The sequence below is a fragment of the Lepidochelys kempii genome, chromosome 13, assembly GCF_965140265.1.
Source record: "Lepidochelys kempii isolate rLepKem1 chromosome 13, rLepKem1.hap2, whole genome shotgun sequence".
NCBI lineage: Eukaryota > Metazoa > Chordata > Testudines > Cheloniidae > Lepidochelys > Lepidochelys kempii.
Genome location: NC_133268.1, coordinates 37,771,459 through 37,793,147, shown reverse-complemented (window position 1 = coordinate 37,793,147; position 21,689 = coordinate 37,771,459). Strand labels below are relative to the sequence as shown.

The window sequence follows — 21,689 nt, the reverse complement described above, 5'->3', positions numbered from 1 at the left end:
TCTCAGTGCCAGGCAAGTGGCCCCCCCTCTATCCAGCCCCACCTCTTCACCCCAGAAGCAGCTGCATCTCCACACCCTGCTGCACTGAGACACCTTTATTAACACTCAGCGATCCAAACACAAGGAACAAGACACCAACGGGGACCCCCGAGCGCTGGCCACTGCTACAACCACGCCACCCCAGCCCCCCACGGACGGCCACCCACACTGAGAGTCCATGGGGGAGGGGGAAGCAGCCATCCGGACAGCGCTAGCAGAGCGGGGGGTGCTTGTGGGGGGCTCTGTCGCTCCAGTAGGGGGGTCCCATCACCGTAGCTGCCCCCCCCGCAGAGCCAAGACCAGGTGGAGGACGGAGCCACCCTGGATCTTGTAGTCGGCCGCAGTCTTCTCGTCGTTCCTGCAGGGCAGATGGAGGGACACACAGACAGAGGGGGCATGAGCCGGGCATAGCCACCACACAGCTGCCAGCCATGGGGGTGGGGCCAGGACTCCGGGGTTCCATCCCTGGCTGTGGGAGGGGAGTGGGGTCTAGTGGTTAGAGGGAGCGGGGGCTGGGAGCCAGGACTCCTGGGTTCTACCTCAGGGGAGTGGGGGCTAGTGGGTTAAAGGCGGTGGCCCTAACAGCCCTTAATGCCAGCTGGCAAAGGGCACCCCCCTCCCCGTAGTGTGAGCATTCAGCCCAACAGCCTCTAGTCAGGAGCCCTGTAACCCCTGGCGACCCGAGAGCCGTGGCACGGTGCAGGCCCCGAACACACCGTTCCTCACAGGTGCGGCCAACATGTCCCGGAGGCAGCAGGCCACCGAGCTGGCCCCGGCAGCAGGAACGGGGATTTTACCTGCCTGAGCGTGGACATATTCGTCCATGCCATGCAAAGCAATGGTGCCCATCGCCCAGCAGAGGCGGCAGCCGGCCCGGCGCCCATGGGGATATCTGGCAAAGCGTCCCTGGGGTATCCAAATGGGGGAGACCCTCTGCCGGCGTGCCAGGAGCTGGCCATGCCAACAGCTTGATGGCTAGGAAAAGCTGGTCCGTGCCCCTAGAACCGGCTCTGCACAGAGGGCGCATCCTCAGTGGGGCCAGCCTCCTGCTGTGGCCTCCGTCTCTCTCTCTCTCTGCCCGGAGATCCCACTGGGGGGGGTCTGAGAGATGGGCAGCACCTGCCAGGGAGGGGCAGAGCCTGGAGGGGTTGGCAGGGGAGGAGGGCAGGCTGTCATCGGCCACCCAGTTTAAGCACCAGCAAAGCTGCTGCTGCTGGGGGAGGCTGGGAGCCAGGATGCCTGGGTTCTGTTCCAAGCTCTGGGAGGGGAGTGGGGTCTAGTGGTTAGAGCACAGGGGGCTAGGAGCCAGATCGCCTGGATTCTATCCCATAAAGCGCTAGGGAACGTTCTGCTGGCAGTGGGAGCAGAACCTATCCCACAAAGCACCAGAGGCTGCTACACTTCAGATATCCCAGAACGGCCCTGGGCTGCATCGACCATCACGCCCCTCCTCTCCACTCACATCTGCTTGCCGCTATAGATGAGACGCTGCTGCTGGGGTGGGATCCCCTCCTTCTCCTCCACACGCTCCTTTATCCGCTCCACCTGGGGTATGAGAGAGAGGTGAAAGCCTGGAGAACTCCCCCCCAACCCCGAATAACTCCCTGCCCCAGGGGCTTCTGGGACAGAGAGGACAGGACCAAGGTCCAGATCCCAGGAGAGTGGGGAAGGGATGGAGGGGGCGGGTCTGAATGCTGGATCCCAGGAGAATGGGATGGGGGAAGGGTCTCCAGAAGGGCAGGGTCTCCCCCAGCCCCACCTCCTCAGGACAGGTACCTTGTCTGTGGGCTCAATGTCGATCTCGATCTCCTTCCCAGTCAGCGTCTGGAAGCAGCAGGGGAAGCCTCGGTTAGCAGCAGCTCCCCTGGGATTCCCCCATGCACAGGAGCCGGGCTGTGCCCACGCTCCCTGCCCCTCTATCCCATGGTGCGCCAGAGCAGAGAGACGTACTGCGAGCTTCTCCCACAATGCCCTTGGGGCCCGGCTTTCCCATCATGCACTGGGGCACCAACTCTTGCTCACTTGCTCTGCCCCCCCATGCAATCCCCTGAGACCCCCCCTTCACCCATCATGCACCAGGGCAGGGGCAGCCCCTGGCCCCCAAGGCACTGGGGGGGTCACACGCTGCTGTCAGCTTGTTCTCCCAGCATGCACCAGGGCAGGGAGTGGGCAGCACCTATCCCAGGATGCTCTGGGGCAGCAACTCTTGGTCACCCGCCGCCCCCGTTTCCCAGCAGCCCCCGCGCCAGAGTACCCCGCTCACCTTCACTTTGATCAGCATCGTGGCCCGGCAACTCCTCACCTCTGACCCGGAACCAGAACCGAACCCCCGCCGTTCGGAGGCTTTTACCCAGCAGACTCCGCGCGCGCGGCCCTCTCCCTGACGTCACTTCCTTCACCTTTCCAGCCCAACCCCGCGGGGCACGACGGGAGCTGTGGTCCCCTCAGCCCCGCCCCCAGTTCAGAACAAGGCAAGAGACTACAGCTCCCATGGGGCAACGCAGAGGCTGGGGGCGGGACTAGGGGCGATCCCTGAGCCCAGTGCATGATGGGAATTGTAGTCCTCGCACAGCTGTTACCCCTTGAGCTCGACCAGGGACCGGACTACATTTCCCATGGGGCAAAGCGGCTCGGCGGGACTAAGAGCGCGGGAGGTGCAAAGGCGCATGATAAATAAAACACTCCCCGCCTTCGCGGTGCATGATGGGAGTTGTAGTCTGCTCACACCCACTAGTCTTTCAGAATGGCAAGGGACCGGACTGCATTTCCCATGAGGCGCCGCGCACACAAAATGGCTGCCCAGCCTCACGGGAGATGTAGTCCCGCCGGCCGCCCACGCCCCTCCCGTAAGGCACCGCGCGCGGCAGCGGCCTGGGCAAGGGGCGGGGCGCTGGAGGAACCGTTGGCTGCGGAGCGGTCGATCGTTCCGGGGCGCTGGTAGCCACCACCGGAAGTGGAGGGGGAGGGGCGCACCGGAAGTGGGGCCCGCACCGGCCCACCTATGGGCCCCCCACAAAATTAACTCCGCGTTGCCAGTCTGGGTTCCAGGCCTGCCGCAGAGTGGGGTGGCGGACAGGGGTGTTGACACAGGGTTGGCGTTGGTCATGCTGGCCCTTTAAGGGGTGGCCTGGCGGGGGTGGTGTTGGGGTCAGCGCCCAGGCTCAGCCCCCAATGGCGAGATGGGCTGGGCCAGGTTGAGACACTGGTGAGGGGGTCAGAGGTCACAGAGGCAGCCTTGGGGTCAGCGGTTACCAGGGAGACACAGTTTGCACTGCAGGAAGGAGGCTGTGATGGGGTCAGAGGTCATGGCGGTATCTGAATCAGCGTTCCAAAGGGGTCAGAGGTCACAGGCGGAAGGCCACAACATGGAGGTTACAGCCTGGTCAGGGGTTTCCGTGGGGGCTGAGATTATGAAGGGGACAGAAGTCGTGAACTAGATGGGGGTCACCGTGGGGCCAGAGATCCAGTGGGGGTCGGCTGTCGAGGCAGAACTGTCGTTAGCAGTGGTGTCGGAAGTCATGCCGGGGTCAGAGGTTGTGGTGGGGATAAGGACCCAGAATTGGGACTGTTAGACTTGACCTCACTCTGGGATCTCTGGCAACTTGCCCTCCAGCACATTGAGCCAGAACCCACCACGCATGAGACCCACGGGGAGTCGCCTCAGGTGAGGCCATCAGATCTGGGGGTTTGTTGTCTTATCGTTAGCCAGTCACCCTTCTGCCTTTCTGCTTCAGAGTGCCGCACTGGATTCATGATGGACGCCTGGTTGCTGAGCCTCACGCCCCAGTAAGGCACTTAGGGTAGGGTGCCAGGGCTGGAGTGGGGTCCCCTGGGGCCTCTGGGATTGTGGAGGAGTCTCCCCAGCCTGTCCTGAGCCACAGACTCTGCCTCCCCGACCATGCCGCACATCGATAACAACATCAAACTGGACTTCAAGGACGTCTTGCTGAGACCCAAGCGCAGCACCCTGAAATCCCGGAGCGAGGTGAGTGCCCCAGCCCGGCTCTCGCTCTGCTAGGAGTCCCCAGGCCTTCCTGGGGGGAGACCCACAGCCTATCCCTGAGTGGCTGGGGGCAGATATGGTACACCCTTAGGGTTCTTCCTCTGGGTGCCCTGCTAGTGCCTCTCTCCCTCTCTGGCATAGGTGGATCTCCTCCGATTGTTCACCTTCCGCAATTCGCACCAGAAGTATAGTGGGATCCCCATCATCGCCGCCAACATGGACACTGTGGGCACCTTCGAGATGGCCAAAGCCCTTTGCAAGGTACCTGACCCAGGGATCCCCCAGCCATCTCCTGTAGCAGCAGCATCACTGATTCCCCAGCTAATCAGCAAAGAGGATCCACACACCCCCATGTGTTCTTCTTCCCAGCCAATCAGCACTGGGGATCTCCCCCACACAACCAACCCTGGGGCAAGTCATACACCATGTGATTAACTGCCGCAGCCATTCAGCATCAGGGATCCCCTCTCCTCCCTGCAGGACTGTAGCAGCATTATAAGCCATGTGATTGACTTCCCAGCCAATCAGCATTAGGGATCCCTCCCTCACCCCCTCAAGGCTGAAGCAGTACTGTAAACCACCTGATTAAGTGCACAGCCAATCAACAATCAGGGTGTCCCCTGGAATCTTCCACTATACGAAGGGGAGTTCATGACTATGATTTTGGGCTGTTCCATTATAGTAGGGGGGGAATATTCTCACCTGCTGGTGGGCTGTTCCATTATAGCAAGGGGAAGAATTTTCTTTTCTCTGTTCCATTATATCTTCTTGGTGGGTTGTTCCATTACATGGGGTGGAAGGATATCTCTGTTCCTGGTTGGCAATTCCATTTGGGTGTGGGGGGGATCTTTTCTCTTGGTGGATTATTCCATTATGATGGGATGTCGGGGTGAGGGTGTCCCTCTGCTCAGTGTCACACCCCTATATCCTCCTCTCTCCCCAGTTCTCACTCTTTACTGCCATCCACAAGCACTACAAGCTGGAGGAGTGGAAGGAGTTTGCTGCCCGAGAGCCCGATTGCCTGCAGGTGCATGGGGTGTGGGGGGGTGTTGGCCCCACCCCCCCAACTACCTCCAGGGGAATCAACCCTGATGCTGTCCTGGGAGCCATCCTAGCCCCCGCTTTCCCCCAACTGCCCCAGGGCCGTCTCCTACCCTATGGGGAGCCATCCCATCCCCTCCCCACTCCCTCCTTATTGCCTCGGGGGGATGTTCTCTCCCCAGAAAACAATCCCAGTACCCCACTGCCAGGGAGTCCCCTTCCCCCACAGATCACCCCACTCTCCCCGTATTGCCCCAGGAAGCCATCCCAACTCCCTCCTCCCCAGATCTTACCCCTGGAGGTCTCTGTCTCGGAGTGTCCTCACATCAGTGTCTCTCTCCAGCACGTGGCGGCTAGTTCAGGCACCAGCCCCTCAGACTTGGAGCAGCTGGAGAAGATCCTGGAGGCCCTACCCCAGGTGCGCTACATCTGCCTGGACGTGGCCAACGGCTACTCGGAGCACTTTGTCCAGTTCCTGCGGGACGTGCGCAAACGCTTCCCCGACCACACCATCATGGTACGCACCGCCTCACCCCCGTCAGTCACACAATCATGGTTGGTACTGCCCCACCCCCACCAGTACCACCATCCTGGTACGTGCCTCTCCCACCCGTCAGTCATACAATCATGGAACGTACCACCCCACCCCCACCAGTCATATAATCATGGTATGTACTGCCCCACCCCCGTCAGTACCACCATCATGGTACGTACTGCCCCACCCTTGCCAGTACCACTATCATGGTATGTACCACCTTCTCCCCTGCCACCCATACAATCATGGTATGTACCGCCCCACCCCCATCAGTCATACAGTGATAGTACGTACCAGCCCAGCCTGCTTACCACCATCATTGTACGTACTGCCCTCTCCCCCACCAATTGCATCATTGTGGTACGTACCGCCCCATCCCTTCCAGTCACAACATGGTGGTACATACTGCCCCCAGCTGGTACCACCCTCATGGTATGTACCCCTTGTCAATCACACCATTGCCCCCGCCCCCCCGACCACCACCACCACTATGGTACATACTCCCCTGTCAATCACATCATGGTATGAACCCCACCCCTGGTATGTACAGCCCTCCCCACCATGATGGTACATTCCACTGCCCCCCACCCCAGGGCATGTGGGGACTTGAGGGCTCCCTGCTCTCCCTGCAGGCCGGGAACGTAGTGACAGGGGAGATGGTGGAGGAGCTGATCCTCTCTGGCGCCGACATCATCAAAGTGGGCATCGGACCAGGTGACTGGACCGGGGCGGGGCTAAAACGTGGGGGGCTGGACCATCTCAGCATGATGGGGGGATACACACCCAGGGGGGTGGGAGGGCTGGACCATCTCAGCATGATGGGGAGTGTGGGGGGATACACCCCCTGCAGGGGGTTGGACCATCTCAGCAGGGTGAGGGGGATACACACACTCCAGGGGATGGAGGGAACCGGACCATCTCAGCAGGATGGGGGATCACCCATTATGGGGTGCTCTCGCCCACTGGTGGGCACTGATGCCCATCCCTGCTGTGTCAAGGTTCGGTCTGTACCACTCGGAAGAAGACAGGGGTGGGGTACCCCCAGCTGAGCGCTGTTCTGGAATGTGCCGATGCAGCCCATGGCCTCAACGGGCACATCATCTCGGTGAGCAGCACCAGATGGCTGGGTTCTATCCAGCGAGGGGAGGGGAGGGGGGCCAGTGGTTAGAGCAGGGGACTGGGAGCCAGGGCTCCTGGGTTCTATCCGGTGAGGGGAGGCGGGGACCAGTGGTTAGAGCAGGGGACTGGGAGCCAGGACTCCTGGGTTCTATCCGACTCTGGGAGGGGAGCGGGGTCCAGTGGTTAGAGCAGGGAGGCTGGGAGCCAGGTCTCCTGGGTTCCATGGCTGGCCTGAGCAGGGGAGTGCCTCAGTTTCCCCTCCTGATTGCTCTCTCTGTCTCTCTCCCCTAGGATGGGGGCTGCAGTTGCCCGGGGGATGTGGCTAAGGCGTTTGGTAAGTGCAGCCCACCTCGGGTTGAGCGAGCTGGGGGTCCTGTTTCCTCACTAGCCCCCCTCTTGTGGTTGCAGGTGCCGGCGCAGACTTTGTCATGCTAGGGGGGATGCTGGCAGGACACACGGAGTCAGGGGGGGAGCTGATCGAGAGGGGGGGCAAGAAATACAAACTCTTCTATGGGATGAGCTCCGACGTGGCCATGAAGAAATATGCTGGGGGAGTGGCAGAGTACAGGTATGGACCAGGCTCGCTCTGCAGGGGGCGCTGTGAGAGTGGGGCAGGGCCTGTGTGGGGCGGGCAGGGATTGCCCCAGGGGGTACTGTCCCCCTGGCAGGAGTGGCAGGAGGGACAGGCTGGGCTCTTCCCGGGAAGTGCTTTGGGGATGGGCTCTCCTCCTGAGGGGCGCCATGGGGCTCTCTCACTCTCCCCCGCAGGACGTTGGAGGGCGCTGTGGGGCAGGCTGGGCTCTCTCCCGGGGGGCGCCTGGGGGCCCTCATGCTCTCCTCCTGAGGGGCGCCGTGGGGCTCTCACACTCTCCCCCGCAGGGCGTCGGAGGGCCAGGCGGTGGAGGTGCCGTTCCGGGGTGCTGTGGGGCAGGCCAGGCTCTCTCCTGGGGGGTGCCTGGGGGCTCTCATGCTCTCCTCCTGAGGGGCGCCGTGGGGCTCTCACACTCTCCCCCGCAGGGCGTCGGAGGGCCGGGCGGTGGAGGTGCCGTTCCGGGGCGCCGTGGGGCTCACGCTGCGGGACATGCTGGGCGGGCTCCGCTCCACCTGCACCTATGTGGGCGCCGCGAAGCTGAAGGAGCTGAGCCGCCGAACCACCTTCATCCGCGTCACCCCTCAGGGGCCCCCCCTATTCGGGGCAGGGGATTAGGGGCCCCCAGCACACCCCAGCTCCAGGGGATCAGGGCCCCATAATGAACCCCAACTTCGAGGGTCAGGCCCCACCCCAAGGAGTTTTGCCTATTAATCCCCCTCTTTGAGGGGCTGAGGCCCAGCCACGAGGAAGCCCCTGCCCTGGGCACCCCAATATTTCCCTCCTGAAAGCATGGGAGCAGCAGTGCTCAGCCCTGCCCCCCCAGGATGGAGGGGACAGAGCCCAGGGCTCTTCAAATTTTCCCCGATCGTTCTATTCCCCGGAGCAGCCCGACGTTAAGGGGGGCAGAAGGGACCCCCTAATTCCCTCCCCGTCTCCTCCTGGGGACCCATCCCCCCAAAGGTCATCTCCCCCTGCTCCACCAGAGGTGGGCTATGGGGCACCCCCCAAATGAAGGAGACCGAGGCGGGGGACCGGGCTGAATCATGTGCCATATTTATTTGGTGTCACCAATAAGAGGCTTTGTGGGGCACCCTCCGGAGGCTGACGCATCTGTGCCGTGGGGTGGGGGAGCTGCCCCCCCTAGAGGGGGGAGGGTCCCGGGAGCGCAGCACCCAGGGCACCTGCAGAGAGAGAGGGAGAGTGGGTGAGGGGGGGCACAGGAGCGCCCCTCGTCCCCAGGGCACACGGAGGGTCACTCACCTGCTGGGGGTCCAGGTGGTCGGAGAAAGTGGGGATCAGGGTGTTGTGCCGCGTGCGCTGGTAGCTGGCCTGGGGGTGACGGGGGCGTGTGTGAGTGATGGAGTCTGAGCAGGCCCCCCAAGGAACCCCTGAACCCCAGCCTGAGAGCCAGGCCCCCCAAGGAACCCCTGAACCCCAGCCTGAGAGCCAGGCCCTCCGCCTAACCCCTGAACCTCAGCCTGAGAGCCTGCGCCCTCAAGTTACCCCTGAACCCCAGTGTGAGAGCCTGGGCCCCTGAGTGACTCCAGAAGCCCCCTGAAAGCCAGACACCCCACATGACCCCTGAACCCCCCTGAGTGACCATTGAAGCCCCCTGAGACCCTGGCCCCCCCGAGTGACCCCTGAACCCCAGTGTGAGAGCCTGGCCCCCTGAGAGCCAGGCACCCCACGACCCCTGAACCCCCCTGAGTGACCACTGAAGCCCCCTGAGAGCCCCCTGACCACCCCCAAGCTCCAACTGCCCCCCTTGAGCCCCCAGACCCCCAAGCCGCTCTGCACTAGCCTGAGCCCTGGCAGTGTCTCGTGCCCCCCCACCCCCCCGCTCACCTTCCTGCGGGGGCAGCAGCTCTCCTCCTCTTCCGACTCCCACACGATGTCCCTGCTTGTGTCTGGAGGGAGCAGGGGGTTACACATGGGGCCCCGGACGCCTGGGTTCAACCCATCCTCGGTCTCGCAGGGGTGCGTGGGAATGGGGACACATGTGCACCCCCCCCAGGGTTCACCACGACACACCCAGGCTCCTGGTTCCTCCTGGCATGGGGGTGGGGACATACACACGGACTCCTGGGTTCACCACTGGCCCCTGCTCCTGTGGGGGCGGGGGGAAAAGGCCAGGGAATGACAACCCGGGGTTCCTCCCTGTCCTGGTCCCTGCGTTGGGGGACCCCACCCGGCCGCCTGGGTTCCCCCCTTTCCGAGCGGCCGATACCTACCCAGGTCCTGCTCTCCGGGCGGCTGGCAGTGCAGGCCAAGGTCGGGGGGCAGCCTGGGGGGAGAGAGGGGTGGGGGTGAGCAGGGCGGAAGGTGAGAGGGGACAGGGAGCGGGGAGGAGACAGACTCACTCTTCCTGCGTGGGCGCCGCCCCCTCTTGGCTCTGCCTCTGGTGGGACCCAGGCGTCCTGGGCAGTGGCTGCTCCGCCCCCGGCTGGGGCAGGGAGGGTGTGCTGGTCACCACGCCTGGGGGGGGAGAAGGGAAGTGGGTGGAGCCTGGGATGAGTTCTGCCCCCCCATGTCTTGCACCATGAGTCCTGCCCCATCCCCAGGCGCTCCCACCCAGCCACATGCCACACCCCTAAGTGCTCCCACCCACGCGCCCCGCCCCCTAAACACTCCCACCCAGCCACCTGCCCCACCCCCAGGCACTCCCATCCACCCGCGTGCCCCCTCCAAAGCCCCGCCTACCCGTGGGCTGGTGGTGGCCCATGTCGGTGAGGTACTGGGCCAGGACGCCGAGCTGGGGGGGGCGCTGGGGGGACCCAGCCAGGGGGCACTCGCTCCAGGCAACCTCCTGCAGCTGAGGGGAGGGGGGATTAGAGTGTGGGATCCAGAACGGACCCCCGCTTCCTTCCCGCTCCCCCCCATTCCCTCCTCATACCTGCTGGAGCTGGGGTGGGGACAGGGAGCTCTCCAGGCGCACCAGATACTCGTAGAGCAGCCCCTCCAGCCCCCCCAGGAAGGGCTCCCCGTATTCGGCCTCCAGCTGTTCCTGCCGCGAGAGCACAGATGTCAGCGTGCGGACCCCCCAACACCATGTGCCCTGGGCACAGCCCCCCAGCTCTCTGTGCCCCCCATGTGGCATGCAGCACAGCCCCGCCCCTTTGGGTCCCCCCAACCCTGTGTGCCCCCGGCATAGACCCCCAACTCTCTGAGCCCTCCAACCCCCTCACACAGCTCCTTGTGCTCCCAGCCTCCTGTGCCCCCCTGGCACAGCCCCCTGTGTGCTCCCTAACCTCATGTGCTCCCTAGCACAGCCCCCCAGCTGTGTGCCCCCAACCCCCTGACACAGCCCCCCAGCTCCCTGCGCCCACATCCTCTGGCACAGCCCCCCCAAGCTGCTACACCGCTGGTGCAGCCCCTCAACTCCCTGTTCCCCCCAACCTCCTGCATTCCAGAATAGCCCCCCCTGTCTCCAACCCTCTGCGCTCCCCAGCACAGCCCACCAGCGCCCCCAACACACCCACCTTGCAGCACCCCAATTCCTCACCCCCTTTATCCTCCAGAGCCCCTGCAGGCCACGCCCCATCCCAGCTCACCTCCAGGTAGGTCTCCCGACGCTGCCGGTCGCTCAGCAGCCCCAGCACCAGCTCCCGGAAGGTCTCCTGGGCTTCTCCCACCAGGCGTAGGTCCCGGGGGGTCTGGGCGGGGGGCAGCAGATGTGAGGCCCTGGGTCCAAGCAGCTGCTGAAATGCAGCCACCTGTAGGGTGCAGCGTGGCGCCCAGCAGCAACACGGCAGGGGAACCAGCCACCCCACCCACAGCGCCCCCTACTGCCACACAGGGGCAGCTCTAATTGCCAGGGGAGAGCGCTCCCTCCCCGCAGCACAGCGCCCCCTAGCGCCAGCACTGAGCGTGGGGGGAGAGCGCCCCACTGAGCCCCCCCTCCCCGCAGCACAACGCCCCCTAGTGCCAGCACTGAGCGTGGGGGGAGAGCGCCCCACTGAGCCCCCCCCCTCCCCGCAGCACAGCGCCCCCTAGCGCCATGCTGGGGCCAGGTCTGACGGCCAGGGAAGAGCGCCCCCTGCTGATCCCTGGGCCCCGCCCCCTGCAGCACAGCGCCCCCTAGTGCCCCGTGGTGCCCAGGGAGCCGTCCCCTGCTGCAGGGCGGCACTCACGGCCAGCGGGTGGCGCTGGTGCTCGCCCTCAGGGAAGTAGGTGTCCACGGCCTGGTAGATCTTCCCGTCCGGCTGCTCCTCCTGCAGCATCCCCATGATCACCTGCGGGGGAGCAGAGCACACTGGGCTAGCGGCCGGAGCTGGGGGGGAGGCGGGGGGCGGGGACAGCTGCCCCCCCTTACCGCAGCCTGCAGGCCCAGGCGCAGCCGGGCGTAGTGGCGGAAGCAGACGATGTCGGGGGCCGCCCGCCCCACGGCCTCCAGCAGCCCCAGCACCCGCGGAAAGTCGCGCACCTGCCGCGCCCGCACCACTTGCCAGGCGGCCGCCGCGGCCAGCCGCAGGGGGGCGCAGGGGTCCTGGTGGGGGGGGGCCGGCGCGCTGCCCCCCGCCACGCACCTGGGGGGAGAGAGACCGAAAGGGGGGGGTCAGACTGTCTCCTGCACCGCACCTCCAGGCCCCTCCCCGCCCCACCTCCATCCCTATTGCCCTGCCCCTCCTCTGCAGCGTCTCTCTCTAGCCCCTCCCCTGCCCCACCTCCAGCCCCACTGCCCCGCCCCCTCTCTCGCTCCGCCCCCGCCCCCTCCATCTCCATTGCCCCACCCCTTCTCTACCCCGCCCCTCTCTAGCCCCTCCCCCACCCCACCTCCAGCCCCACTGCCCCGCCCCCTCTCTCGCCCCGCCCCGCCCCCTCCATCCCTATTGCCCCGCCCCTCCTCTGCAGCGTCTCTCTAGCCCCTCCCCCGTCCCACCTCCATCCCTATTGCCCCGCCCCTCCTCTGCAGTGTCTCTCTAGCCCCTCCCCCGCCCCACCTCCATCCCTATTGCCCCGCCCCTTCTCTACCCCGCCTCTCTCTAGCCCCACCCCCTCCCCACCTCCAGGCACCTAGCCCCACCCTGCCCCCACTCTAGCTCCTCCCTCGCCCCACCTCCATCCCTATTGCCCCACCCCTCCTCTACAGCGTCTCTCTCTAGCCCCTCCCCCGCCCCATCTCCAGCCCCACTGCCCTGCCCCCTCTCTCGCCCCGCCCCCTCCATCTCCATTGCCCCACCCCTTCTCTACCCCGCCCCTCTCTAGCCCCTCCCCCGCCCCACCTCCAGCACCACTGCCCCGCCCCCTCTCTAGCCCCACCCCCTCCTCACCTCTATCTCTATTGCCCCGCCCCTTCTCTACCCCGCCTCTCTCTAGCCCCTCCCTGCCCGTGCCTCGCCCCCTCTCTTGCCCCGCCCAACTGCCAACCCCAATAGCGCCGGCCCCGCCCCTCGTGTCCCCGTCCCCGGACCCTCTTACCCCCACCGCCGCTCACCCGTTTTCTCCCACGTCACTTCCGGCCATGGCTGGCCCCGGCCCGGGCCGCTGGCGGCTCTTCCTGGCCCGCGCCGCTCGCACCGCCCGCCGTCGGGCCAGTCTCCCCACGTCACTTCCGGGTCGGGTTGCGCGAGTCGGGGCCGGAGGCGGCCGAATTAACCTGACTCCAGCCGCAGCCCCGCCCCTTATGGGAGGCCCCGCCCCTTCCTCGTGCCCCCGCCCCCATCGCGGGTGGCTCCGCCCCCTTGGGCTGGGCCCGCCCCGCGCCCCCTCCCCCCCAGGTCCCTGCGCCCCGCGGCGCCGAACCGCTGCTGGCCGCGGCCGGATCCTGCCCCCGGCGGCCCCCGCGGGCGGAGAAAACGTCGGAGGCGGGAGTCTGGGGCAAACGCTTTATTGCAAACAACGCCGGGTCCCCCCGGCTCGGGAGCGCCCCGGCCCCGGCCCCGGCCCCGGCCCGATCCGCCTCCGCCTCCGCCGGGGGGCGGCCCGGGGAGAGCTGCTCCCTCGCTGTGCGGCGGGCGGGAAGCAGGGGCGATGGGTCCGCGGCGGGCAGGCCGGCAGCGTGGGGACTTCAGCGGGGGCTGGCTGGGTGCAGACGGGGCGGCGAGGGGGGGGGTGGAGCCGCATTTCAACGCCGCTGGAGGGGTCGGGGGTGGGGTGGGCAGACGCCCCGCTCCCGCCCGCGGCACAGAGCGTCCCTGTGTCCCTGTGGGGCTCAGCCGGCCCGGCCGGGGTCTCGGTGACGGGCGGGGGAGTTCCGGGGGTCTGGCTGGCGCGAGGGGGAGCCCCGGGCGGGGGAGCCCCTGGCCGGGGAGCCCCTGGCCGGGGAGCTGCGGGCGGGGGAGCCCCTGGCCGGGGAGCTGCGGGCGGGGGAGCCCCGTGCCGGGGAGCTGCGGGCGGGGGCCGGCTGGCCCCCTGCGGCCGGGGCTACATCCACGGTCACCACCCCGTGGACCTGGGAGAGCTGGGGGCTGTCCAGGCTGGCCACCAGCTGGCGCCGCCCGGCCCGGAGCGGCACGAATGTCTGGCGGAAGGAGATCGTCTGGTGCCCACCGATGGTCCTGTGGGGAGAGGAGAAGGGGTCAGGGCGCCCGAGTTCCGTCCCAGCCCTGGGAGTGGAAGGGGGTCCAGCGGTTAGAGCAAGGGGAAGTGGGTTGGGTGCTAGGACTCCTGGGTTCCATCCCTGGCTAGGGGAGGGGAGGGGAGGGGGTCTAGTGATTAGAGTGGCAGGGGGTGGGGAGACTGGGAGCCAGGACTCCTGGGTTCTCTCCCCAGCTCAGGAAGGAGAATGGGGTCTAGTGGTTAGAACAGGGGGGCCAGGTGCCAGGATTCCTGGGTTCCATCCCAAGCTCAGGGAAGGGGGGGGGTCTAGTGATTAGAGTGGCAGGGGGTGGGGAGACTGGGAGTAAGGACTCCTGGGTTCTCTCCCCTGTTCAGGGAGGATAGTGGGGTCTAGTGGTTAGAGGTGTGGGCCTAGGAGCCAGGACTCCTGGGTTCCATCCCTGGCTCTGAGAGAGGAGTGGGAGCGGAGGAGGGTGGGGGGATCACTCACCCTAAGGTTGTGGCCTTGGGGCTGGACACCCCCGACCCCTCCATGTGGAAGACAGCACCCGTCAGCGTCTGGGGCAGTGGGTTCTTGAAGAGGACTTGCACCTGGGTCTCCTTGCCCACCACAGCTGGGCCCAGCACCTGAGAGAGAGAGGTGAGAACCCAGGTGTCCGGGCCAGCTTCGTCCTCCCCCACACAGCCCCCCACCCCCAAGCAATCCCAGGTGTCTTGGTCCTGTCGATTCACCTGCCCTTGCAGTGAGAGAATCCAGGCACCTGGACCCCCCTTTACTGTGAGCCTCAGGTTCCCCCTGCCCCCCACAGTGCAAGAACCCAGGTGTCCGGGCTGTCCCCAGCACTCAGAGAACTCAAGTGTCAGGTTTCCCCCCATAGTCAAAGGACACTGGTGTCTGGGCCCCCCCGGCAGTCAGAGAACCCAGGTGTCAGGGCCCCCTTACCGTGAGCGCCAGACTCTCCCCCCATAGTGAGAGAACCCAGGCATCCAGGCCCCTTATCGTGAGCGTCAGACACCCCCCCATAGTGAGAGAACCCAGGCGTCCGGGCCCCCTTACCGTGAGCGCCAGACCCCCCCCATAGTGAGAGAACCCAGGCGTCCGGGCCCCCTTACCGTGAGCGCCAGACCCCCCCCCCATAGTGAGAGAACCCAGGCGTCCGGGCCCCCTTACCGTGAGCGCCAGACCCCCCCATAGTGAGAGAACCCAGGCATCCGGGCCCCCTTACCGTGAGCGCCAGACCCCGCCATAGTGAGAGAACCCAGGTGTCCGGCCCCCTTACCGTTAGCGTCAGACCCGGCCATAGTGAGAGAACCCAGGCATCCGGGCCCCTTACCGTGAGCGTCAGGCCCCCCCATAGGGAGAGAACCCAGGCGTCCGGGCCCCCTTACCGTGAGCGCCAGACTCTCCCCCCATAGTGAGAGAACCCAGGCGTCCGGGCCCCCTTACCGTGAGCGTCAGCCCCCCCCCCCCCATAGTGAGAGAACCCAGGTGTCAGGGCCCCCCCCCATAGTGAGAGAACCCAGGTGTCAGAGCCCCTTTACTGTGAGCGTCAGACTCTCCCCCCATAGTGAGAGAACCCAGGGGTCCGGGCCCCTTACCGTGACTGTCAGCCCCCCCCCATAGTGAGAGAACCCAGGCGTCAGGGCCCCTTACTGTGAGCGTCAGACCCCCCCCCATAGTGAGAGAACCCAGGCATCCGGGCCCCTTACCGTGAGCGTCAGGCCCCCCCATAGTGAGAGAACCCAGGCGTCCGGGCCCCTTACCGTGAGCGTCAGACCCCCCCATAGGGAGAGAACCCAGGCATCCGGGCCCCTTACCGTGAGCGTCAGGCCCCCCCATAGGGAGAGAACCCAGGCGTCCGGGCCCCCTTACCGTGAGCGCCAGACTCTCCCCCCATAGTGAGAGAACCCAGGGGTCCGGGCCCCTTACCGTGACTGTCAGACCCCCCCCATAGTGAGAGAACCCAGGCGTCAGGGCCCCTTACTGTGAGCGTCAGACCCCCCCCCATAGTGAGAGAACCCAGGCATCCGGGCCCCTTACCGTGAGCGTCAGGCCCCCCCATAGTGAGAGAACCCAGGTGTCTGGGCCCCTTACCGTGAGCGTCAGACCCCGCCATAGTGAGAGAACCCAGGCGTCCGGGCCCCTTACCGTTAGCGTCAGACTCTCCCCCCATAGTGAGAGAACCCAGGCATCCGGGCCCCTTACTGTGAGCGTCAGACCCCCCCCCCCCATAGTGAGAGAACCCAGGCGTCCGGGCCCCTTACCGTGAGCGTCAGGCCCCCCCATAGAGAACCCAGGCGTCCGGGCCCCTTACCGTGAGCGTCAGACCCCCCCCCAAAGTGAGAGAACCCAGGCGTCCGGGCCCCTTACCGTGAGCGTCAGACCCCCCCCCCAAAGTGAGAGAACCCAGGCGTCCGGGCCCCCTTACCGTGAGTGCCAGACTCTCCCCCCATGGTGAGAGAACCCAGGCATCCGGGCCCCTTACCGTGAGCGTCAGACCCCCCCATAGTGAGAGAACCCAGGCATCCGGGCCCCTTACCGTGAGCGTCAGGCCCCCCCATAGGGAGAGAACCCAGGCGTCCGGGCCCCCTTACCGTGAGCGCCAGACTCTCCCCCCATAGTGAGAGAACCCAGGGGTCCGGGCCCCTTACCGTGACTGTCAGACCCCCCCCCATAGTGAGAGAACCCAGGCGTCAGGGCCCCTTACTGTGAGCGTCAGACCCCCCCCCATAGTGAGAGAACCCAGGCATCCGGGCCCCTTACCGTGAGCGTCAGGCCCCCCCATAGTGAGAGAACCCAGGCGTCCGGGCCCCTTACCGTGAGCGTCAGACCCCGCCATAGTGAGAGAACCCAGGCGTCCGGGCCCCTTACCGTTAGCGTCAGACTCTCCCCCCATAGTGAGAGAACCCAGGCATCCGGGCCCCTTACCGTGAGCGTCAGGCCCCCCCATAGAGAACCCAGGCATCCGGGCCCCTTACCGTGAGCGTCAGACCCCCCCCCAAAGTGAGAGAACCCAGGCGTCCGGGCCCCTTACCGTGAGCGTCAGACCCCCCCCCCCCCAAAGTGAGAGAACCCAGGCGTCCGGGCCCCCTTACCGTGAGTGCCAGACTCTCCCCCCATGGTGAGAGAACCCAGGCATCCGGGCCCCTTACCGTGAGCGTCAGGCCCCCCCATAGTGAGAGAACCCAGGCGTCCGGGCCCCCTTACCGTGAGCGTCAGACCCCCCCCCAAAGTGAGAGAACCCAGGTGTCCGGGCTCCCTTACCATGAGCGTCAGACCCCCCCCCAAAGTGAGAGAACCCAGGCGTCCGGGCCCCTTACCGTGAGCGTCAGACCCCCCCCCAAAGTGAGAGAACCCAGGTGTCCGGGCTCCCTTACCGTGAGCGTCAGGTCTGGTGTGCGCAGGCGGAAGCTGTGCTGCTTGGCGAGTACCTGCCCGGTCTGAGCCACCTTCCCCGAGACGCTGAGCATGAGGGCCGCCTGGTCCACGAGGTGGGGCTGGTACTCGGCATAGGACACCACCATGCGGACGGACTGGGCTGCAGGGGGCAAGGAGGGGGTCAGAGAGCCCGGTGGGGGTAGGGGGCAGCTGTCCAAGGGCTGGGGCACCCAGGGTCATGGAGGGGCCAGGGCTGAGAGGATCAATGGGTCAGGAGGGGATCGGGGGTGTGTGTGGGGCTTCTGAGATCAGGGGCTGGGTTTGAGGGTTCGGGGGGATATGCAATGGTGGGTTGGGTTTGGGGAGACTTGGGGGGAGAAGGTTTGGGGGGCCCTAGAGGGATGGGTTTGGAGGTACCCATTTTTGCCAGGCAGGAGCCGGTCCTGTTTGAAGTTGCTTTGGGTCACCTTGGCGTAGTTTGGGGTTCTGGGGGGCTGGGCATCGGCGTGCAGGGGATTGGGGAGTTCAGAAGCTGGAGGTTCAGGGTGACTTTGGGGGCTAAGTAGGGTTTGGCTGCGCAGGAGATGAGATTGGGGTTCACAGGGATGTGGGGGTGTGGACTGAGACTTAGAAGACAGGGTGGATTTGTGGGTTCGTGATGGGGAGATAAGAGGTTGGGAACCGTGGGGCTCAGGAGATTGGGATTCAGGGGTGTGGATTGAGGTTTTGGGGGTTTAGGAGCTGGGGGGATTTGGGATCCGGCATCAGGGGAATGGATTGTGGACCAGGGTTTCAGGGGATTGGGGTTCAGAGGCATTTGGGGGTGGGTTGGGAGTGCGGGGCCCAGGGGATCAGAGTTGCAGGGAGTCAGGATTCAGGGGGATTCCCTGGGGGCTAGGAGGTCAGGCTTCCGAGGCATTTGGGAGGTGGGTGAGTGGTTTTGTGGCTTCAAGAACTGGAGGATTTGGGCTGGGGTTCAGGGGATGGATTGGGGGTCAGGGTTGCAGATGGTTGGGGTTCAGGGGGATGGATTGCAGGCTGGGGGATCAGGGTTCAGAGACTCTGGGGGGTGGGCTGGGGATCGGGGTGTCAGGGCTGCAGGAGATCAGGGCTGCAGGGGGTCGAGGTTCAGGGTGTGGGCTAGGGGGCCGGGGGTTCAGGGCTGCAGGGGGTGGGGGTTCAGGGCTGCAGGGGGCTAGGGTTCAGGGGTGTGAGCTAGGGGGCCAGGGGATCAGGGCTGCAGGGGGTTGGGGTTTGGGGAGGTGGGCTGGGGGTCAGGGGATCAGGGCTGTAGGGGGCAGGGGTTCAGGGCTGCAGGGGGATCGCTGTTTGGGGGGTGGGCTGGGGGTCAGGGCTGCAGGTGGATTGAGGTTCAGGGGGGTGGGGGCCAGGGGGTCAGGGCTGCAGGGGGTTGGTGTTTGCGCGGGTGCTCTGGGTGTCAGGGGATCAGGGCTGCAGGGGGTGGGGGTTCAGGGGGGTGGGGGCTTGGGGCTGGTGGGGGGTCGGGGGATCAGGGCTGCAGGGGGTCAAGGTTCAGGGGGGTGGGGGCTTGGGGCTGGTGGGGGATCAGGGCTGCAGGGGGTCAAGGTTCAGGGGGCCGGGGCTCACCTCCTCCCGGCGGGATCTGCACCTGCCGGCTCTCCTGTTTGAAGGTGCTCCCCGTCACGCCCGTGTAGAACATGGGGGCCAGGTGCAGGCTGAGGGCCACGCTGTGGCTGCTGCTGCCCCGGTTGCTCAGGGCCACCTGGATGCTCACGTCCTGGCCCATGATGGCCTCGGAGGTCTCCACGCTCAGCGACACGTCCTCGCCCCACTCCTTGTTCTTGTAGATGTGCGCCTTGGTGCCGTGCCGTGCCGCCGTCTCCACCGCTTGCCGCTCGGCTTCCGAGCCTGGTGGGGGGGCCACGAGGAGTCAGCGAGGGTGGGAGCTGGGCCTCCCCCGCCGGGACCAGTGTCCTTGGGCAAGGGTGGGCGCTTGTGCGCAAACAGCAGTGCCTGAGCATGCATGGGTGTGCAAACACCAGGGCATATAAGAAGGTGAGTGTGCAAAGAGAAATGGGTGAGTGTGCAAAGAGAAATGGGCGAGTGCAAGTGTGTAAATTCAGGAACAAAAGTGGGTGTGCACGAATGAGCGTGCAAATGCAGGGGAAATGATCGTGACCAGGATTGTGGGTGTGCTAACATGGCAAATCAGTGCACAGGTGTGGGCGTGTGACTGTGTGGAAATGCGTCTGTGGAAGAATGAGAGTTCAAGTGCAGAAAACGGAGCATGTGAACAGATGTGCGTGTGCATGAGTAAGTGTGCAACAGTGACCAAGCAAGCATGCAGATGAACGTATGGGTGCAAACAGAAAAGTGAGTGCTCAAACACAAACGTGAGTGCACAAGAGGGCGTGGGAAGGCCAATAAGCGAGCGTGGAAACGTGTTTGGGGCGCACAGGTGAGCGTACACACGTGGAAAAGTGAGTGTGCAAACACGGTTGCGTGTGCAAAGCTAGCCAACACATCTGTGTCAGGTTAGTGTGTACCTCGGTATATGAGCGCTCGGCTGTTGCAGGAGCTCGCTGGGGCTCTTTCCCCCACGCTCACCCGCACACCCGACGCTAGCCCAGGCCCGTGTTTGGCACAAGCGGCGAGGAAAGGTGTCCAGATCCGGCCACGCTCAGTCCAGGTCTCAGTGTGTGCCGGGGAGGGGCCGGCCTGGCCCCTGGAATGCCATTCTCCAACTCGGAGATGAGCCAAGACCCAGAACAAACCCGAAGGGAACCGGCCCGACAGGGTGGGTTGGTAGGGGTCAAATCCTCCTGGAAATGCTCCGTGTGAGGGGAGTGTCACAACTCTGCACGGGCCAGCTTCCCGGAGAGCGTGGTCGCACCGAGCGTCTCACTCCTGCCGGTGTGCAGCAAGAAAGCAGACGGCGATGGGCGGGGTCCAGGGATGGAGCGTACAATGGATCGACAGCGCCCAGGGAGACGGGAGCACGCAAACCTGGACGGGTGAGGGCACAAGAACGAGCGTGCAAACAAAACCAGCAGGCAAGCATGCAAATGGAGTGCGCAAGACATGCAGACAGGAGCCCGCAAACACTGACACTTGAGCGTGCAAACAGGATGGTGAGAGAGGACAAGAGTGCCCAGTGAGTGGCTATAGACGTAAGAGAGTCCAAAGGAGTGTGCAAGAGTGAGTGTGCAAGTGAAGAAGAGGGCATGTGAAGCATGCAACAGTGAGCATGCTCGTGCAGGAGAGGGCGTGTGCGGCATGCCAGAGCCAGTGTGCAAATGCAGCCGAGGTGCCATGAGCAGGCGTGCACGGCAAGGATGAAAGCCTGCGTGGCTGAGTGTGCACATGCGAGTGTGTAAGGCGGTGCGAGGGCGGGGGGGCCCGCCCCCCCCGTGCCCGACGCATACCCTCAGGGTGCTTGTAGAGATCGGTGATGTCGTGACGCTGGTGGGAGCCCACGGCCTTGGTGCTGATCAGGTGCCCGATGGCCTTTTCCTCCACGTAGACGATCTTGTAGGTGCCATCGGCCTGGCGCTGCCAGTAAACCTTGTCGCTGTTCACCTGGGGGGCGGGGATTGGGTCAGCGCCCCACGGAGACCCCTCCCCTTCACAGCCCCCATGGACTGTCCCCGCCCCTTCACAGCCCCTAGGGAGAGACCCCGCCCTAACACGGGGTCCCACAGAAAGACCCTGCCCCCACGGAGACCCGTCCCCTTCACAGCCCCCATGGACTGTCCCCGCCCCTTCGCAGCCCCTAGGGAGAGACCCCGCCCCAACACGGGGTCCCACAGAGAGACCCTGCCCCCATGGAGACCCCTTCCCTTCACAGCCCTCCCTCCCCCCCAAATACTGATGTTCATCTTTGGGGGGAGCAGACTTTTTTGCCCTCCCCCCCCAATACCTCAGCAAAGATGAAGGGCGCGTCGTACTTCAGATACACCTGCCCTTTCTTAATGGCCTCCACCGAGCAGGGCCCGCAGCAGAAGATACCTGGGGGGAGAGGTTAAGGGGGTCAGATAGGGGCAGGATTGGGGGAAGAGGTAGTGGGGGTGGGAGACACACACATAGTCACACCCAACAGCCCCTGTGGGGCTCAGGGCCCCAAAAGCCACATTCCTGTTGTCCTGGGGAACTCCCCAACACCGGATCACACCACCAGAGGGGAAGTGCGCCCTGGGGGAGGTGCATTGTGGGAGGGGGCTTCTCACGCTCCAGCAGAAGGGGACCCCTCTGTCCAAGACCCCCCCCATCTCATCCCCTGGCTTCGCCTTCAAACCTATTCCTCAGCCTCCCCCTCTTCTCCCCTCCCCCTTCTTCCTCTGCCCTCCACCCCCTTGCTTCCACCCCCTCTGCCCCCCACTCACCACTGCTGGTCTCTTGGGGGGTGGCATCGACCACTTGCCACCCGTCATACCCCGAGGGCAGGTCGGGCCGGGTCATCCAGCAGTCATTCCACACGTGGAAATTCCTAAGGGGCAGAGCG

The 21,689-nt window shown here is 65.2% G+C and overlaps 4 protein-coding genes across 13 annotated transcripts in view; 1 reads left to right on the top strand and 3 right to left on the bottom strand.

The window, feature by feature from the left end:
* Positions 1 to 80: 80 nt before the first annotated feature.
* On the bottom strand, positions 81 to 2,432 carry NEDD8 (NEDD8 ubiquitin like modifier). The gene is made up of 4 exons (XM_073308632.1): positions 2,303 to 2,432; positions 1,816 to 1,863; positions 1,502 to 1,584; positions 81 to 397 (listed from the first exon to the last, which is right to left on the bottom strand). Exons 1-4 carry the CDS (start codon positions 2,318 to 2,320, stop codon positions 307 to 309), a joined length of 240 nt encoding a protein of 79 aa, XP_073164733.1. The 5' UTR covers positions 2,321 to 2,432; the 3' UTR covers positions 81 to 306.
* Positions 2,433 to 2,824: 392 nt separating this feature from the next.
* GMPR2 (guanosine monophosphate reductase 2) overlaps positions 2,825 to 21,689 on the top strand; it is a 23,279-nt gene continuing 4,414 nt past the window's right edge. For 2 of the 7 annotated variants that reach the window (XM_073308628.1, XM_073308629.1), the window contains exons 1-9: positions 2,892 to 2,976; positions 3,774 to 4,024; positions 4,184 to 4,303; positions 4,986 to 5,069; positions 5,427 to 5,600; positions 6,251 to 6,332; positions 6,617 to 6,723; positions 7,029 to 7,071; positions 7,146 to 7,305. In XM_073308628.1, coding sequence (XP_073164729.1) covers positions 3,938 to 4,024; positions 4,184 to 4,303; positions 4,986 to 5,069; positions 5,427 to 5,600; positions 6,251 to 6,332; positions 6,617 to 6,723; positions 7,029 to 7,071; positions 7,146 to 7,305 — 857 coding nt within the window. In that variant the 5' untranslated portion in view covers positions 2,892 to 2,976; positions 3,774 to 3,937. The other 5 variants (XM_073308626.1, XM_073308623.1, XM_073308624.1 and 2 more) reach the window with 5 other exon arrangements.
* TINF2 (TERF1 interacting nuclear factor 2) lies at positions 8,359 to 12,940 on the bottom strand. Of its 4 annotated transcripts, XM_073308618.1 has the most exons (11): positions 12,764 to 12,934; positions 11,642 to 11,855; positions 11,460 to 11,561; positions 10,881 to 10,982; positions 10,223 to 10,333; positions 10,030 to 10,141; positions 9,690 to 9,804; positions 9,561 to 9,613; positions 9,175 to 9,236; positions 8,590 to 8,658; positions 8,359 to 8,510 (listed from the first exon to the last, which is right to left on the bottom strand). In XM_073308618.1, exons 1-11 carry the CDS (start codon positions 12,790 to 12,792, stop codon positions 8,394 to 8,396), a joined length of 1,086 nt encoding a protein of 361 aa, XP_073164719.1. In that variant the 5' UTR covers positions 12,793 to 12,934; the 3' UTR covers positions 8,359 to 8,393. The 4 variants fall into 4 exon arrangements, with proteins under 4 accessions (XP_073164719.1, XP_073164723.1, XP_073164720.1 ...); XM_073308622.1 differs by lacking the exon at positions 11,460 to 11,561 and having other exon boundaries at positions 12,764 to 12,936; XM_073308619.1 differs by lacking the exon at positions 8,590 to 8,658 and having other exon boundaries at positions 12,764 to 12,933.
* Positions 13,147 to 21,689, bottom strand: part of TGM1 (transglutaminase 1) — a 21,143-nt gene continuing 12,600 nt past the window's right edge. Inside the window, exons 9-15 of the mRNA XM_073308617.1 lie at positions 21,571 to 21,674; positions 21,108 to 21,196; positions 20,614 to 20,767; positions 18,815 to 19,096; positions 17,206 to 17,366; positions 14,318 to 14,454; positions 13,147 to 13,826 (exon numbers count right to left, since the gene is read on the bottom strand). Coding sequence (XP_073164718.1) covers positions 13,481 to 13,826; positions 14,318 to 14,454; positions 17,206 to 17,366; positions 18,815 to 19,096; positions 20,614 to 20,767; positions 21,108 to 21,196; positions 21,571 to 21,674 — 1,273 coding nt within the window. The 3' untranslated portion in view covers positions 13,147 to 13,480. The remainder of the gene's footprint in view (positions 13,827 to 14,317; positions 14,455 to 17,205; positions 17,367 to 18,814; positions 19,097 to 20,613; positions 20,768 to 21,107; positions 21,197 to 21,570; positions 21,675 to 21,689) is intronic.

What these genes read in the sequence shown, in the direction of transcription:
- NEDD8 (XM_073308632.1), bottom strand. An exon ending in ACATTGAGCCCACAGACAAG is followed by an intron (nt 1,585 to 1,815) that starts GTACCTGTCCTG and finishes CTCATACCCCAG; the next exon opens with GTGGAGCGGATAAAGGAGCG. An exon ending in ATCTATAGCGGCAAGCAGAT is followed by an intron (nt 398 to 1,501) that starts GTGAGTGGAGAG and finishes TCTGCCCTGCAG; the next exon opens with GAACGACGAGAAGACTGCGG.
- TINF2 (XM_073308618.1), bottom strand. Translation starts at nt 12,792, where the DNA reads ATGGCCGGAAGTGACGTGGGAGAAAACGG. An exon ending in AGTGACGTGGGAGAAAACGG is followed by an intron (nt 11,856 to 12,763) that starts GTGAGCGGCGGT and finishes CTCTCCCCCCAG; the next exon opens with GTGCGTGGCGGGGGGCAGCG. An exon ending in ACCACCTGGACCCCCAGCAG is followed by an intron (nt 8,511 to 8,589) that starts GTGAGTGACCCT and finishes CTCTCTCTGCAG; the next exon opens with GTGCCCTGGGTGCTGCGCTC.